The 18,656-nt window shown below is 40.4% G+C and overlaps 1 protein-coding gene across 1 annotated transcript in view; it reads right to left on the bottom strand.

Annotated features, from left to right (window-relative positions):
- Nucleotides 1-394: 394 nt before the first annotated feature.
- SEMA3B (semaphorin 3B) overlaps nucleotides 395-18,656 on the bottom strand; it is a 24,745-nt gene continuing 6,483 nt past the window's right edge. The window contains exons 3-18 of the mRNA XM_072420963.1: nucleotides 16,054-16,208; nucleotides 15,533-15,595; nucleotides 10,900-11,019; nucleotides 10,372-10,465; nucleotides 9,528-9,647; nucleotides 8,710-8,852; nucleotides 8,410-8,527; nucleotides 6,963-7,032; nucleotides 6,555-6,699; nucleotides 6,242-6,461; nucleotides 6,053-6,144; nucleotides 4,741-4,782; nucleotides 4,499-4,656; nucleotides 2,820-2,856; nucleotides 2,171-2,449; nucleotides 395-1,709 (exon numbers count right to left, since the gene is read on the bottom strand). Of these exons, the coding sequence (XP_072277064.1) occupies nucleotides 1,230-1,709; nucleotides 2,171-2,449; nucleotides 2,820-2,856; nucleotides 4,499-4,656; nucleotides 4,741-4,782; nucleotides 6,053-6,144; nucleotides 6,242-6,461; nucleotides 6,555-6,699; nucleotides 6,963-7,032; nucleotides 8,410-8,527; nucleotides 8,710-8,852; nucleotides 9,528-9,647; nucleotides 10,372-10,465; nucleotides 10,900-11,019; nucleotides 15,533-15,595; nucleotides 16,054-16,208 (2,336 nt within the window). The 3' untranslated portion in view covers nucleotides 395-1,229. The remainder of the gene's footprint in view (nucleotides 1,710-2,170; nucleotides 2,450-2,819; nucleotides 2,857-4,498; nucleotides 4,657-4,740; nucleotides 4,783-6,052; nucleotides 6,145-6,241; nucleotides 6,462-6,554; nucleotides 6,700-6,962; nucleotides 7,033-8,409; nucleotides 8,528-8,709; nucleotides 8,853-9,527; nucleotides 9,648-10,371; nucleotides 10,466-10,899; nucleotides 11,020-15,532; nucleotides 15,596-16,053; nucleotides 16,209-18,656) is intronic.

Genomic DNA, 18,656 nt, shown 5'->3' with positions numbered 1-18,656 from the left:
AAATCCTGGACAAGATTCGTTCCAGGTTTGCTGGATCACCTAGCTTCAGTGATAAAAGTGTATCCTCTCCAGCCTTGGAGAGCTTTATTAAATCGGGTCCATTGTCTCAGAGTAACGAGGCTATTGGATTAGCTTGACATGCAGGGAAGTAGCCATTAAAATGAATGGAAATTGAGGGGAGTGATTGACCCTGGGATGTGAGGATGCAGAGAGTAATGATATCACTAGAGACATTTCCCATCATTTCCTGCCAGTACCGGAAGAAGAGAATTTCCTACCAATGGAGGACAAATACTGTAAACCAGTTCAGCCCAATTTTCATCTGGGATTGGATTTCAAATATTTACACACACAGAATATTTGCAGGCAGACAAACAGATACTGAGCAGGAACAATCTTTCCAATAAATCGTTTTTATTGTGTTAACTTAATAGGTCATTTTATCTCTCCGGCTGTGTGCCGGTTGTCCAGCATACCCTCCCCCCCTCACCCAATGGTGCTGATCGCGCCCATCTGTAGCAGCAGAAAACAAAGGGTTAATTTAATCTTTAATAATATTATTTACACTAATATTTATATAATAATAATAATATTATAATATTGTCCATCTGTACAACAACGGTAGATCAATGGGGGGGGGGGATTGTTACCCGAGTTGGACTAATACAGGTTTAAAATGCGCCAGGCAGCGGTGCAGGAAGGTCTGATGTGGCAGGTAAAACTATTGCCACTATTTGTGAATAAATATCAGTCAGGTATAAAAATAATACAATGAAGTGTCGGGCACAAATTAGAACGTTGGAGATTGCATGGTTAGGTTAGGAGAGATGAAGGTGCAGCTACACCAATTCAGACATTGTAAATCTTATGCCTGTTAGAGCATCAAGGAATGCCATTTATACCCGCTCACAGGAAGAGATTCCGGAAATGTGTTTATTGGAGTACCACCAGAATCCAGAAATATCCAGCCATTACCCACCATGTCACCAATTTTTGAGTCCTCAGTGATGGAGGTCAGTGATGTGGCTACTCTTGGAGTGTATAGGGGTGGTGATCAGCTCTCTAGGAGTGGGCTGCAGTCTTTGGTAGAGGAAGAGGTGATGGAGCTGTACATTGTACGTTGTTCTATTGTCCTCCAAAGTATTTTAGATTACAGATGACCCCCACTGAAAGTCTCCCACACCAGCCTTTAAAAAATTTCACAAGTTCACAATTTTTTTTAGAGTCATTTAACTTGGGGCACTGCGGGGTCCCCTATCAGCCCTTTGGTGTCCGTGCGTTCGCCGACTCCGCACTTTGATTTTGTCCTCTAGGTGTTTCCATTTCTGGGCTTTTGCTTTCATGCTTGTTGGTGGCAGTGGTCGGCCTGGACCCTTTGCTGCTGGAACCTGAGGAGCTCCTTGGGGACCTGGGGGGTGCGGGGCTCGGCCCTTGCGTGCCCACAGCTCCTCACACATCTGCTCACCTTTGGAGCCCGGCTGCTGGACAAGCCGCATAAAGTCCTGGTACCATTTCATCTGAGGAATTCGATGGGGGCCAAGGGTCTCCTCTGCTCGGTAGGATGGAATTACATCCAGGTTCAGCTGAAGAAGGACCTGCGTGAAGCCGTGTTCTGAAGAGTGGCACAGATAGGTCCCGGCATCACGCCGCATGACGGTGCGCAGAAGGATCCCACGTTCAGTGCTAATAATACGCTCATCAAACTGCACCTAAAAAAGGACAACAACATAAATGTGCTTTGCCAATATTGGTAATACCAACCAGCCAATTAAAATTTGAAGGAACTTTATACCCCACTATGTACCAAGACAGGTCCTCTTTCCTGGTCTCTGCTAGCAGCAACCTAACCATAGAAGCACATCATTTCCACAAGCATTTTGGCACCCTTTTGTATGAGGAAGATATGTTGAGCATATATTTCAGACAATTACCATCTTAAGAATTTACCATCTTAAGAAGCACTGCCTGGGATTGTTTAGGATGCAGCCACTCCTGAAAACCTCACCCAAAATTGTCACCATTTTTGTTACTGGGAGAGGATATTGCTGAAATGCCGACCCTGGGCTCCCTATAACCTCAACCTGGCTGTGCAAAGCGGTTCATTGGCCTCTGAATCTAGAATCAGATTGAGTCCCAATTTACTTTCAGCCTGCATTAGGCATCACCTTACCTCTTTTCTGGGTGACTCCGGAGACTTCTGATGGGTCCATGTGACTTGGGCACGCAGGGATTTGGGGAGACACTCTAGGAATGCTGTACTTCCCTCCACTCCAAACAGACGCTTTTCCTGCACGGTCACTCTCTGCTGTTCTGTAAAGAGAAAGACAAAGCTTAATTTACTAAGGCTGAAATGTATATCCAAAGGATAAAAACTTGGTTGGGTGGAACATGTCCTAGTAGGTGTGCCATGCTGGAACATGTAATTCTCAAGCTCTTGGAATGCCATTGGCTAGTTAAAGTTTATCTAAACCCAAGACCAAACATATCATTTATTGCAGTAGTCCAGTCTTTTTGGCTATATTATATATATATTTTGGCTGTATTAGTTTTCTTTTCTTCTTCTTCTTTTCTTTATTTTCTTGTCAGTAATGCATGCCCTGTGCTAGGCTGATAATGCTTTGCCATTGTATTGTATCTATAGAGGAGCAGCATTGTGAGCCTTGTACAGAAAGTGTGTTAAGGCAGAACACCTCCCCCTTTCCTTTTCTCTGTAACATAAGTTTTGGAACTTGCTCACTGGATTTCACAGGACTAACAAATTAAACAAATAACAAAACTCTAATAATGAAATATTTAACTGACACAAATATAATAAATACACTAAGTTCATTGTTAGTGTTTCCATACACTTTACTTCTGCAAAATAAATAAAAGAATACACCTAAATGATATTTAGATCCCTGTGGGCTACTTCCTTATAATACTATAAGAGAAATGTCAGCTCATTGAGAAGACAGATGGATACTGAACAACTTCATTAATCAGTAAGTACATCTACACAGACCAGAATAAATCCTATCATATGTTGCCATAGAAGAAATACACCAACTGATTCTACATAATTACATAGGTTGAAAAAATCCATCAAGTTCAACCACTTGGGAAAAAAACATATCCCAGAAATAAAACCCTATGGACATAGTTGATCCAGAGGAAGGCAAAAAACCCCTCGTACAATGTGCTCCAACAGGGGGAAAAAAATTCCCTCCTGATTCCATGAGTCAATTCCCTGGATCAGTATCCAATGTTTTTTTTTTACAATTAAATCCCGAGTTATATTCTGTGCTTTTAGAAATCATCCAGCTATTTCTTAAAGCAATCTATAGTAGTTGCTTAAACTACTTCCTGATGGAGCCGATTCCACATTTACTTCACTTATAGTGAAGAATCCCTTCCTTATCCGGAGCGTAAACTTTTTTTGCTGCAGACACAAAGAGAGCCCTCTTGTCTTTTGTAATGATCTTACAGTGAGAAATCCAGAGGAGAGTTCTCTATATGGACCATTTATATATTTATACAGGGTGATCCTATTCCTCCTTCAATTTCTCTTCTCAAGGGAGAATAGATTCAGTTCAGCTAATCTCTCCTTATAGCTGAGTTCCTACATTACTTTTATTAGTTTAGTTACCCTTCTCTGCACTCTCTCCATTCAGGTAAACAGATCAAAGATCAGACACAAGAAACTAATCTGTATTTTCTTGCGTGAAATTATTATTGCAATGTATTTATATAGAGCCAACATGTTACTCAGCACCATACAGCAATAGTCATGTAATACCTCTTCCATTGTCTAAGGCCAGTTTGGGATAAAGACAATTAACCAACAGTATGTTTGAGGGTAAAACAGAGGGACAGAAGAAAATTGATGCAAATACAGAGAGAACATAAAAACTCAACGCAGTATCCTGGCCAATATTTGACACTTGGATCTTATTGCTGCAAAATGAGAGTGCTGGCTAATGCCATTCCACCATACTACCCCAGACTAGAACAAGATTTCTGGTTGGATTCTCTGGATTCAAAACCATCTATCTATCTATCTATCTATCTATCTATCTATCTATCTATCTATCTATCTATTAAATAATTCTATTTCTGTTTCTTGGGGTTCCCGGGCCTCGAACAGTCAGAGATATGTGAAATGATGTAAAAAAAAGGACCTGCGTACAGTAGGCCCTCTTTTTACAGCTAGGCAGATTAGGGCCCATTATTATATTATTTAAATTATTAAGACCCACTCTATTGTGTTGTTGGTTGATATAACCTAAATAACCTTTATAACCTAAAAAGTAACTCATTACAAATGATGCGCGGTATGGACACATTCCTGCAGAAATCAGGAACATGCCAGTCCAAGCACTGGTAATTTTTATCCCCTCTTGATTATAATAGAAACGTGTCCTAGATATTGGTCAGAGATCTTTTTAGGGGCACTCTACATGAAGCAGGTCAGATGGTGAGGTGAGATGTGCCATGATTCTGCAACAGGATCACTCACCTCTTTGTGTTGGGTAAGTATCTCGTACAACTGCTCCCATCCCAGGCACAGTATGGATCCCGGGCTAGGCAGCACTCTGCACAGGCCTTTCCGTAGATACCACAGCGATGCAAAGGCACCTGAGAAACGCCAACCGCCGAGCCGACATACAGTTGTTGCTAAGGAGAAAGCAAATACAAATGTCAGATGTAAGACAGTAAATATTGACAAGGCCGTCGGTAAACACTGTCTGTTCTGCTTACCCGCTTCGATGAGAGCTGTATGCTGGTGATCGCTGAGCCGTTCTGCACAGAGGTGGAAAGGAAGAGAATCAAAAAATATATTATAATGTAAATCTTCTCTAAATGACAATAAACCTTTTAAAGTAAATGCAAAAATATTTTAGTCTGAATGCATTTAAAAATTAATAGAACCCTAGACAATTTTTTGCACAACAGGAAGTTGTGAGCAGGTTCACAGATGGGTGATGGCTCAGTTGTCATATCATGTCCAATCGTTAGGTGTGGCTTGGATTACAAGACCATTAAAGTTTCTTAATTAGATTAACTTTTTATTGAATTTATTTATTTTGAATTAATCTTGTTTTTACATGCAACATGATTTGCAACCCTTTTATTCAACATATACCAACATAGAAAATATTGGTTGCTTAAAGTGAATTACAGATAAATTGATTCCATATCTGATAATTATTTCAGAATGAAGAATCAACCTGTATACAATGTCGTACTACAGATGTGACCATTGCAAGATTTCCTTTTGTTCCTGTTTTAGTGAGATCTGTAAAACTTTTCCATTAACCTCCTGGGCGGTTCATTTCTGTCCAGTTTTATATATCTAATAGCGGTACATTGTTTTTCATGAAAATGTATTTTACATTATATTATAATAGTATGAGTATAATAAAGTTTAAAACACAAAATCATGTCAAAATAATAAATTAAATGAACAATAATGTACAAAAAAAATTGAATTTTCTTTGTAAATTTTTTCAAGTTTTAAAAAAAATAAATAAATAATATACGCATACTATTATATTATACTTTATAATAAATGTTAATGAAAGACAATGTACCACTTTTACACATGTAAATCCACTGTATTGCATTCAATACAGTTATTTTGTATTGAATGCAATAAAAATGGATTTAAATTTCCCACCCCGCCCCCAACAGAACATCTGTATGAACTCCCTGGTGACTCATTGGGTGCAGAGAAAGCCAGCCAGAGGAAGAGAGAAGACGCGAAGGACGATGCGGTTTGCCGGCTGATCAGGTAAGCACTTTATTTACTATTGTTTCCTTAGGTTTACCTACCCCGAGTGTGACGCAGGGTTACCGCTCCTAGCATCTTTTTACTTCCCCAAGTCACACTGGGGGTTACCGCCCAGGAGGTTAATATCTGCCTCAGTGAAACATAAAATCATCTCTTTGATGGAGTTCCAGTAATACCCACAAAACCTTCCTTCCATTGTGATCAAACAATGGGTAAAAAAAAAAAGTCTTCCATCATCTGCTTTTGGCCCATATAATGTTTATTATCAGCCTTGGTTACCTTGAAGACTTGCAGTTCCTCCAGGACCAGCTCTTCCCGGTGGTGCCAGCTGTGTTTGGGTACTGATATCACCTTCAGCACAGAACCAACATCTAGAAAGAGACAGAAGCAGCACATCAGGACCAGTAAGTACAGAACGTGGCTATCACAATACACGAGTAATTAATAATAAGCGAATAGTCGGCTCACCTGTTCCAATGAACATGACATCATATTCTCCATCTGCGGCCGTTACCCTGTCCACAGCCAGCTGGGTTAAAGTGACTCCATTGTGACTGCGCAGGAAGATTGGCCTTCCAGATCCTGGTACAACGGGGTTAAACATAAGTGGGTGGTTGCGGGCAAACTGCAGGACATCGTCAGGAAAGTTTTTGGTGGAATCAAAACTTCCAAATGTTTTACTTGGGCACTAAAAAAGGGCAGAAAGACTGAAATATAATGATGTACAATCAGTACATCATTCACAACATCATAAAGGTAATGCCTGGCCTTTATAACTCACCATCCCAGGCCGAGGGTACGGCACTCTACCTGGGTAGGACACCCACTGATAATTGGGCCCCTCTTTGTGAGCAAAGGGCCCCAGAAAAGCTCTGCGGATGTCATTCATTGTATACACGCAGATTGCTGAGCCACGAAACACCGAGCTGAACAAAAAACACACAACAAAATTGGTTTGAACAACTTCTGCATACAGAGAAATATGCAATAACTTTGTATCTGTTTCATTAGAAACACACAATTGTTATGCTGGAAATATACAGCGTCAAAATAAAAGTTCTGAAGCAGCTCAATACATAATGCAGATGATTGCTTTATTCAAAAGATTATTACAGGGAGCAAGGATGGTGCACAAGAAGCAGAAACGGCAACCGATAACATAGAGAACAGTAATGTATTCATTGTTCACCTGGAGGTTGAGAAGAGAGCATAGATTAGAGGATTCCTCCTGTCTCTGGTCTGCAGCAGGAAAACGTCACCTATAGAAAAGAAGGAGCAGAGGAGAGGGAGAGAGAGACATATATGGAAGAGAGAGATATGGAGAGAGAGAATATAAAAAGCAGAGGAGAGTGCAGAGATAATAGTAGAAGCAGAGGAAAATGCATAGAGAAGAGAGAGTATGAGAGAAAGAATAGAAGAAGCAGAGGAGAGTGAAGAGATAGTATGAGAGAGAGAATAGAAGAAGCAGAGGAGAGTGAAGAGAGAGTATGAGAGAGAGAATAGAAGAAGCAGAGGAGAGTGAAGAGAGAAAGAGAATAGAAAAAGCAGAGGAGAGTGAAGAGAGAAAGAGAATAGAAAAAGCAGAGAGGGAGAGCGGGGGAGCGGGGGAGAGACGTATATGGAACAGAAAAATATATATAGACAGAGATTGAATAGAGGAAGTGGAGAGTGCAGAGAGAAGAGAGGGAGAGATATGGATCAGATTGTTATTTATCGGGTCAATAAGAAACTGCATTGGAAACATTTTGTTAGTTTTTGTTTTCCTTTCAACACTTCCCTTCTCCAGTTCTCTCATTCTCTGACACGTTCTGTTATCTCTTGGCTTAAAAATAAAATAAAAAAAAAAGGACAGGAAGGCTTTTGATCTGTACTAAATCAGAGATCTAAAAGAAAAATCCTGAGCACATTATTGGGCATAGAGCCATCATCACTCACTACATCCAGATGTATTGTCCTATCCATCAGCTAACAAGTATTGCACACACAGCACACAGGTGTCAATAAGTCCTGCAGCAAAAATATCACTGTAACCTTATAGAGAATGCTATCAAAGGACATTAAGACCTCTATATGCATTAAAAACTGTCTGTGATCCTATCAGCTTTTACCCCAAAGCCAAACTTGTAAAAAGCTTTTTATCTACATCCTGCAATATGAACACATACATTTGCAAGTTGTGTAAATTGCTCTAAATTAGGATGTATTTGGTCTAAAAAATAGCAGCTCTGGGTGTACAGTGGGATAAATGGCTCTATATTAGGATGTACCAGGTCTGTAAACCAGCAGCTCTGGGTGTAAAATTGGAAAAAATGGCTCTATATTAGCATGTATCCGGTAAATTTACCATTGGCTCTGGGTGTACAATTGGACAATTGGCTCTATATTAGGATGTATCCGGTCTATAAAACTGCGGCTGTGGGTGTACAGTTGGATGAATGGCTCTATATTAGGATGTATCCGCTCTAAAAATCAGTGACTCTAGGTGTACAGTAAGATAAGTGGCTCAATATTAGAATGTATCCGGTCTATAAAACTGCGAAACTGCGGCTCTGGGTGTACAGTTGGATAAATGTCTGTTTCTGTTCTAAAATTCACCCGCACTCCATAATGAAATTCTCATTGCTTTGGGTACTTACGAAGCTCATCAAAGTAAGTGTCTCCTCCACCATCAGTCCCTGGCATGCTGCAGACAAGTCGAGCCTTCAGGAATGTTGTCCATTTATTTACTAAGCTCCGCTGACCTCCCACATCATTCTGGAGAGAAAATGTCTCAATTATAACAAAGACCAATTGAGAATAACGTAAGAATAAAGTAAGAATAACAACAGTGAAAATGGTAAAATGAATATTATTATAGAACAACTAACAATAACCCTGCAATGTTTTCATTCTACATTGCTCATCTAATTTTATTATTAATATCTCAGTACAATTACCCGACATATCTGCCCAATCCGAGCGTACGACTGCTTGACGCCTCCAAGCCCCTCTACTGGGGTCTCCCGGAAGAAGAAGTAGATTTTATCATCATCTGGATTTTCACTTTCAGGGATCCAGAAAACCTTCACAAACTTCGGCTCTGAGACACAAAATACAGAAAACCTTTACACAAAGTGCAGACTTTGCTTAGACAACAACATATCTGTACATAATAATGCAGCCAAGGATTCTGGTGATTTTCTATCACATGGACAGAAAGATCCTGCTGGTCATAGCAGACTTTGTACAGACCTAAGAAAGATTGGTGACATATCACTGAGACTAAATGGAGACGATACATGTAATCTGCAGTGAAGAAAGGAATTTGTGCCAGGAACAGGAATCAGACTGCTCATTTCATTCCTGGAGGAATGAGAGTGAAAGATGAAATAAGATTGGCTGTCACAGGCAGGGCTGTTATGTTTTCCTTTGCCCTAATTAATATACTGTCTGTGACCTTTTTAATACATGCTGCTATTTATAACTGTTCTGAGTTAATGTCCAACTATAAGAACTCATGAATCAGTCATCTCCAGACAGCCACTCCCCTGATATCTCCAATTGGGGCAAATAAGGTACCTGTGATCATTTGCTATGGCACAAAGGCTGCTCTGCTTCTATGATCAGTGCCAGCTGTCAATATTACAACACTCCAGTGCCAGGCTATCCTCCAACCCGTCACTTTTCCTAGCAGCTCCCAGGTCCCAGTAACCCCAATATCACAAACAAATATCCCTGCAGATCCCAGCAGATTGGGCTGAGCCAAGGAACTGACCGTTCAGCCAGCGAGAATCGTGCTGCTCTGTACGCAGGGGTGGGCGACGTCCCAAGCTTCTGAAGATGGTGAAGTCTCGTCCCATGAGATCGGTGGCAACTCCAGAGTATAATTCATCTCCTGAGAAGGGAGAGATTTGTAAGAGAGAAGTGTGAGGACACAATGGGGCATTTACTAAGGAGAAGTATTGTAAGGACAAGTGAAATTATTCTCAAACATCAAATCATTAGGAGAAGATTCTGTACGTGAAATTATTGGTGGGATATTTCCATGGAGAAGATCAGCATTTGCTTCTAAGAGACTGGTATGATGAGGACCCAACCTACAACCTATCCCTAACATATAATCTCACCCTATCACTTTAATATCTCCATGCTACCTTTTACACTTATTATAACTCTTGGCATTTGACCTATCCACTAACAGTAAAGATAACCCTTTGTCATGTCCCTGAAATGTTAATCCCCTAGCTGGGCTCTCTGCAAACCCCCTACCACATAATCCAGTCATAACACATAACCCTATCCTATCTCCCAGCCTTAACCTCTAACACTTAAAATTAACCCTCTCACCCCTGAGGCTGACCCCAACCTCTTCATTTATTCCTTAAATTTTTTGGATTTACCTTTATAGCCAATGTTGAGCCAATATTGGATTGTTCTTTGCAAAGATTTACCAGCACTGAGGTATTGGCAGTGAAAGCTCATTTTTATGGAAAGGGTTGCACTGTCTGAATTGATGTTCTGGGATTGCACAAAGACTGTGTATGATGTCTCTGACGTGTTTGCAGAAGACGGGGACATTGTGGGGATATTTTATAGATATTTCAGAAGTTTCTACTCACCAATAAGCACTGAAGCAGCTGCATGTTTGGGGTTGTATGGACAGCGACCTTTACCATCTTCCAATCTCGTTGTGTCCAATTTAAACACAGCATCCTGCAAAATGTACACAACACTCTTAAGTTTTCTGCAGCAAAATACAAAAATCCCAGCCGGCCTGTTATTCATTAAACTGTAATGCAATGTAAGGTGTGCTATAGTAGCTGCAATTATCTGATTTAGTATGTCATGCATGGCTAGACTAGTACACTTTAGGATTATCGCATTTTGACGAATCAGTACCTGAGTCACATTGTGTTCCATAACAATACACAGTACCACACAATGTCCTGGAACAACACATAACATCCTACAAAAGTTTGCAAACAAAGATACAGAAAACATATCAGGGTGTCCTGGCGTACCATATGTCATTCCATTTCCACAACACAACATCACACCACTTAATCTCAGCAGTAACATAGCATTCATTACCACTGTTAGTAACAATTGTCTGGTTATTTGTGGCTTCCTGGTCCCCCGATACTTACTTCCATACGTTGTCCCACGTGCAGGTAGCCGCAGGTGGGGTGGAAGGCTCCCGTGCCGCAGGTGTACAGGTGAGTGCGATTATACAGCTGTAGAATCTTCACATAATTCATACATTCTATCTGCAGGGTAAAATACCTTCATGAGCAACAATGTCACAACTTGCACAATTTATTTGTTTGTTCCCGGCAGGTCCTACACACTTCCCCACCCCCACATCCCTCTCAGTCTACCTTCATTACAGCATCTGACATCATTACTGTTGATCATCTAAGATCAGGGGGAGAGTGGCAGCTCCTGGACTGCTGGAATTTACTAACCAAAAATCTCAGACACCCTGAACTTCCAACTCAGCAGAATAACAACAGATCCCAGCAAAATGAAGATTACGCATACCAGCTCAACTGGTGACAGCTCCATTGCAGCAGCCATGATGGCACCAATGCCTTGCTTGGCTTCTACATTGGTATTTACTGGTACAAGTGTTCTGAACACAAACTCTTCAAATCTATGAAGAAATAATAACTGAATGTATAACTTTAATCCCCTGCAACAATAACATTTATCAGAATTCCTAAAGAGGGGTCTTGTGTTTCATAAACTTAAATCCTTTAATATCCATGGCTAGCCAGTATGTGTAAAATATTTGTATGCAGTGCGTGTATTGAGAATGTTAGATTCCTCCACAAGCTGTGATTATTATTATTAATAATATTATAATAATATTAATAAAAAACAGGGTGTTACAACATATTACGCAGCCCTGTACATTAAATAGGGGTAGCAAATGACAGACAGATACAGACAGTGACACAGGAGGAGAGGACCCTGTCCCAAAAAGCTTACAATTTCGGAAGTGGGGGAAGTATCACACAATAAGAGGGGGATATGGAGTGGTGGGAAGTAGAGAGGGTTTAGGAGACAGAAGAAGGCAGGTAGATGAGTTTAAAAAGATGGGATTTGAGTTTTTATGAGTTTTAAAGGAGCAGAAAGTAGGAGCAAGCCACAAGGGACAAGGAAGACCATTCTAGAGAGTCCGGGCAGCTCTAGAAAAGTCCTGGAGCTGTGCGTGTGATGAGGTTATGAGAGAGGAAGTCATTGTTAGGTCATTGGAGGAACGAAGAGAGTGGCTAGGAGTTTTTTTCTGCCAGGTCAGAAAGGTAAGTGGGACAAGTAATGTGGAAGGATTTGTGTATCAGGTAGGTAGGTGGGACAAAAGCTGTGGGGTGATTGGAAGGTAAAGCACAGAAGCTTGAATTTGATTTTTAGGTGCAAATATAACCAATGAAGAGAACCACAAACAGAGGCAGCAGAAGAGGAATGGTGGGAAGGCTGTGTATCAGGTAGGTAGGTGAGAAGTATGGATAAGCCAGGCTGCAGCATTCATAATAGATTGTAGAAGAGAGAGTCAGGTTAGTGGAATACCAGCGAGGAGGATGTTACAGTGGTTCAGATAAGAGATGATAAGAGCGTGTACAAGAAGTTGTTGTGGTCTCTGGGGTCAGGTAGGGGCGGATTTTGCGCAGGTGAAAGTGGACCTGGAAATGTTCTAAATATGAGGGGTAAATGAGACGGCAAAATCAAAGGTGACACCAAGACAACGTGCCTGAGGGGAGGGACGAATAACAGTATTGTTAACTAGTAAAAATATGTCAGAGGGACATTTGGAATTTGAGGGGGGGGGGAGATGATGAGTATTGACTAATAAAAACAATAACCCTTAATAAAACAAAAAAGTGACTGAATTTGCTGCAGTGGTCATTGCATCGGTCACCTGCAGCGGCCCAGCAAAGTTGGGTTGTTCCCTGGGGGGTGATCATGCTGCAGAGGGCTGTGTATAGCTTGGTAGATATGGAAAAATCCCCCAGAGGCCATGTAGGAGTGGAATGTATATACGTGCGTATGATAACGCAAGATTCACAGAATTCCTGCACAGTGTCCCCTCCTCCACACAGCTTCTGTTATATCTTCATCTGACCACTAAAATAAACCCTGATATACTTTACATGGACAGTGCCGTTTGCTTCATAGTTACATAGTAGGTTAGGTTAAAAAAAGACCATCAAGTTCAACCACTAGGGAAAAAACATATCCCAGATATAAAACCCCATGTACGTAGTTGGTCCAGAGAAAGGCTAAAAAACCCTGGTACAATTTGCTTCAACAGGGGAAAAAAATTCCTTACTGATTCCATAAGGCAATCAGATGTTCCCTGGATCAAAGGTAACTGTTTTTACTTTAAAGCCTTAATACCCAGTTATATTCTGTGCTTCTAGAAAAACATCCAGCTTTTTTCTAAGACAATCTATAGTAGTTGCTGAAACTACTTCTTGAGGGAGCCTATTCCACATTTTCACAGACCTTACAGTGAAGAATCCCTTCCTTATCCGGAGATTAAACTTCTTTTCCTCCAGACGCAAAGAGTGCCCTGGTGTCCTTTGTAATATTCTCAAAGTGAATAATGGGGAAGAGAGTTCTCTATATGGACTGTTTATCAATTTTAAATAAAATTGTGAAGGGAGAATACATTCAGTTCAGCTAATCTCTCCTCATAGCTGAGCTCCTCCATTCCTTTTATTAGTTTAGTTGCCCTTCTCTGCACTCTCTTCAATTCCACAATATCCTTTTTGTGAATTGGTGTCCAAAACTGGACTGCATATTCCAGATGTGGTCTGACCAATGCTTTGTACAGGGGCAGGATTATGTCTCCATCTCTGCAGTCTATTCCTCTTTTATTACATGAAAGTACTTTGCTAGCTTTAAATATTGCAGCTTGGCATTGCATGCTGTTATTAAGTCTATGATCTACCAGAACCCCCAGATCCTTTTCCATTTCTGACTCCCACATATGTATTCCCGCTAGACAGTATGAAGCATGCATGTTGTTAGCCCCCAAGTGTATAACTTTACATTTTTTTATATTAAAGATCATTTGCCACTTGGCTGACCAACCAAAACAGTATATCTAGGTCTGATTGTAGATTATAGACATCCTGTATGGACTTAATTCCATTACATAGTTTGGTGTCATCTGCAAACACAGAAATGGTACTTTTATACCTAAACTCAATATCATTTATAAAGATGTTAAACAGTAAAGGTCCCAACACTGAACCCTGGGGTACACCACTAATAACCATTAAGGGTATGAATCAATAATTACAACTCTCTGAATGTGGTCCTTAAGCCAGTTCTCCATTCATTTACAGATTGACTTTTCTAAACCTATTGACCCTAACTTGCATATTAACCGTCTGTGGGGTACGGTGTCAAATGCTTTAGCAAAGTCCAAGTACAATATATCAACTGCTATTCCACTGTCTACCTGTTTTCTTACTTCCTCATAATAGAGAGTAAATTTGTTTGACAACTTCCACTTTTCATGAAGCCATGCTGACTATCACTTATAATATTATTTTCTAACAGAAACCTCTCTATGTGGTTCCTTATCAAACTCTCTAGGACCTTTCCAACTATGGACGTTAAATTACCTGGTCTGTAGTCACCTGGTGATGACTTTGCTCCCTTTTTAAAGATAGGAACCACATTGGTCTTACGCCAATTCATCGGTACCTTTCCAGTAACTAAAGAGTCTCTAAAAATTAGAAATTTTGACTTTGAAATGACCGAGCTCAGCTCTTTGAGGACATGTGGATGTAATTCATCGGGTCCTGGTGCTTTGTCAGCCCTAATTTTTCCCAGCTGTTTCTCAATCATATCAATTCTGAGCCATTGTGACTCATTTAAGGCAGTGACATTGCTATTTGAATTTGGACCTGAGCTCTGCCATTTTCCTAAAATGGCAGAGCTCATGTCCAAATTCACACAAGCTAAAAAAAAGTGTTTGGTAACTTCAGTCTCTATTTAGATTTTCACTTGTCATTATTCTACACATGCGGTCAGCTATGACACTGGTCATTTGAAGGGATTGAACAGCAGATAGGCTCAGGCAATTGAGACATTTATCACCAGAGGCATGCATTAAATGCGGAATCGTCCCACACCTTTATTTAACTGCTACAGAGTTTCTCCAACTTGAAAATGATCTTTGACCGGGGAATACTGGGAGTCAGGCTAAGAGCTTGGAAAGTAAACATGGATTCTGCTACACATCATGCTAGGAGCATGAAGCCGCCATGGGTGTGATAGTGTCAGTGCTGCGGGTGACCGGTGATGTGTGCTGGACTCCAGCAGATGTGTACCAATGCCATTTGCAATGATATTTGTCAAGCAGGGCAGTGTGTATGTTACACCCAGGCAAAGTGGACCAATCATTAAAATTAACATGAATCATTAGAGCACTTGGTAGCATTACAAACTACCAAATAACATGCCTGCCTAGGCAGAGGTCACATGGTCTGTGCTATTAGGAGCATTCCGGGTGTTTAATGTCATCAGATGCTGCAGTGAGTCGGTTATTTGCAATCATACAGATCCTGATCCAGATTTGTTCTGAGATAAGAAAAGCATAAAGATCTCGTTTACGTGTGTTAATCATTTTATTGCATCATCAGATCGATCTGACAGCCTTCTTTTTACAATAGCCCGATCCTTTTACAATAACCACACCCCTTTACAATAACCCCACCCACTTTACAGCAGCCCCACCCTAATCAATACATCTTCCATACTCACATTAATGTCTTTTCCTGCCCAGTTGCATTCTTCCCGCCATTCCACGGGTGCCGGCCAGTGAATCTGGTGAGAGAGTAAAAAGGAAAGTTTAGGATGTACAGTGGAGCAGTCTTATCTTGGTTAGTCATGAATACACAACAAGATATGAGTTCATTTTATTGCATCTTCTTATCTGCTTGTGTTCTGTAGATATCAGAATATCACTTGCATTTCCTGAAATCTTTCAAACAAAATGCGATGTGGGAGGTTCAGCTCTTTCTATACCAGGTGATCATTTGTTGTGTTGTATAGCAAACATTGCATGTCTGCAACATCTAAACCAAAGGTGAAACTCCCAGTGCAGTAAACTGAAATACAGAACTGGGAATACCATAGTCATAGTCCAAAGTCCATGTAATCACGTATACATACATTGTATAGTAGAGTATGAACCCCTCGCAGCTGTGTCCTGGTGTGATAATCTATTATAGGGGGTCACATCCTAACCCAGTGTGGTGGTTCAAGCAGTAGATGGTACTTACCACAAGCTCATTCTTGGTGATGTCATCCAGACTCAGCGACAAGAGATAGTTCTTCCCACCTACAAAGAGGCGACCACGCTCCTCGTCTAGTAAGAGGGTGTCGTAGCAGCAGGAGCGATTATGGGTGTATGTCCGCAGGCTGTGGAGGGACAGATCTGGGCGAAGAGATAAAGGATGAGAATATTACAATTGTCATTGTCTAGGAATCGCTCCTAAAAAATATCAGGTCACTTCCTGTGCCTAAGCACATTTGTACCCTCATAGCTGTATATCAGGGAACTGCCTGTGCCTAAGCACTCCTGTTCTGTACCTTCATAGCTGTATATCAGGTGACTTCCTGTGCCTAGGAATTCCTGTTCTGTACCCTTATGCTGTATATCTGCAGTGTGGGATGATCTAAGTCTCTGCTCTCTTTGATTTTAGTGTCAGGATATTTGGAGGGAGGTTTGGTGTTGTCTCTTCTGTGCTGCTCTCTGTTCTCCTTGCAGGAGGGGAAGCTGTACCTGAGGACCATGAGTGTAAGGATCTCCCTGCTTCATCCTATCTGTGATCTGAGCTTCCTCCTCCTCTATCATTACCCCACCAGTCATCAGGGGGGCAGCTCTGACATGAGGGGACAAATCCCTACTTCTACCAATATGGCTGCCCTTAGATACAAAGATACCAGGCATACTAAGGCAGCACTGGGGATGAATTTATCTGCAGAGATCCCAGAAAATACTTTAATTTTTACCTTGTTAATTATCAGCAGCCCTGGCAAAAATGTTAAGATTTTAAATTAATGGTGGTCGAACCTCTGTTTTATTGATGTTAGTTCAGCCATGCATTTCCTAATTTTCTACATTTTGCTCTGTTTCTGGTCTCTTCATTCCCTTATTGAAAAATCCTGATTTTTTAAAAACTTCTCAGACACCGAAGAGCGTCCATCATCTCTAAGACAAAGAATATTAATTCTTTGTCTTAGAATTGATGAAGATGAAGGGAATATTAGTTCTCTTCATGTCGGCTCCTTAAAGAAGGGGGAGAGGGGACAATAATGGCAGTGGCCCTTCTCAGTCCCCACTGTTTACCCAGCCATAGAGCTGACATGCTGAACAGTCTCTTAAGATTTTTGTTTTTTATTAAATGTCACATGAAGGTCAAAGGTTAAGTGCATGCAGAAGGCGGTGTGAAGATTTAACTCTGTAGGGCGTCTAAACGTTCACACAATAAAATGAATTATCATCGCAAATTTACAACCCAGCCCTGCGTATCAGAGCAGTAAGGATTGAGGAGGAATGAATTTAGTTACTATGTATCAATAAAAAATAAATAGATTTTCAGTAAATCAGACTTTATTCAGCGGAAAAATGGAAGCTGAATAAAAAGAAATCTTTATCAATACTCCTGGTGGTCGCCATCTAATAATAGCAAGCAATAAACAATCATTTAATATTGAACACAGATTGCCATCTTCACAACATTGCTTTGTTTATTACAGCCAGAGCTGCAGGAAACTCTTAGTAATAATGCTGAACAAAAAGGTAAGTTTTAATTTTACCCAAATTATAATAAAAAAACAGTGAATCTTGTAAATTTTGAGGTAAATAAATGGAGATGGCTGGGAGAGAGACAAAAAACCTTGGTGTGGTAGAAACCCCTTAATTATAAACTTAAAAACAGATACCATAAATTTAACATGCAGAATATATTTATATACATATATATATTTATTTATATTTAAATCACAAACAAGCTGATGTTGTTGCATATAGCAAAATGTTTATTATTACATTTTTAATTATTAAAATTATTATTAATATTAATAATAATAATAAACAGGATTTTTATAAAGAGCCAACACATTACGGAGCACTGTACATTAAATAGGGGTTTCAAATGATAGACAGACAGTGACACAAGAGGAGGAGAGGATACTGGCCAGAAGAGCTTACAATCTAGGAGGTGGGGGAAGTATAAACATGATGATTACATCTGAAGATGACGCATTTCACTGAATATGGTCTTTTTCACCAGATTAAAAAGAAAGCAAAAATATAGGGCAATCATCACCATCAGGATTTAAACTTTTATAGGCAAGGAATTCAGATGTCATCATGAGTAGAAGCATTTAGATTTAGGTGGAAAGCTCCCTATGTCAAATTCTGGTGATCTCTGATACTCTATTTATGTCAGGGTCCCTTGCTTGAAATCAATGAGAATAAATGTGAAATAAAGATTTTTGTGGTCTTTAAGAGTAGTTGAGGCTCCTTTAACATGTCCTGTACCTCTTCTTGTGCCAAAAATGGCCCTTTAAAGAGAACCGAAAAACAAAACTTGACATTACATAAAAGGATAGACCACCCCTTTTATATAAAGTAAACATTATGTTCTATTTTTTTTTAAAAGGGCAAGCTCCTCCTCTTCTGTCTTTACTGCCGTGGCAGTTAGGACTGAAAAGGAGCGCAGAGCTTCCTGGGATACCCATGACATGCATCCCAGGAGACTTGGGGCTGCCCCTTCTGTGCATGTCTGATCTCTGGAATGCGCAGAAAGGGCTATTTCCTCCAATGGGAAAAAATGCCGATCTCAGACATGCGCAGGGTGGCTCAGGACCCAATCAA

This window comes from Pyxicephalus adspersus, chromosome 8 (genome assembly GCF_032062135.1).
Source record: "Pyxicephalus adspersus chromosome 8, UCB_Pads_2.0, whole genome shotgun sequence".
Classification (NCBI taxonomy): Eukaryota; Metazoa; Chordata; class Amphibia; order Anura; family Pyxicephalidae; genus Pyxicephalus; species Pyxicephalus adspersus.
The sequence above is the reverse complement of the archived record's forward strand: the minus strand, read 5'-3'. Positions and strand labels throughout refer to the sequence as shown.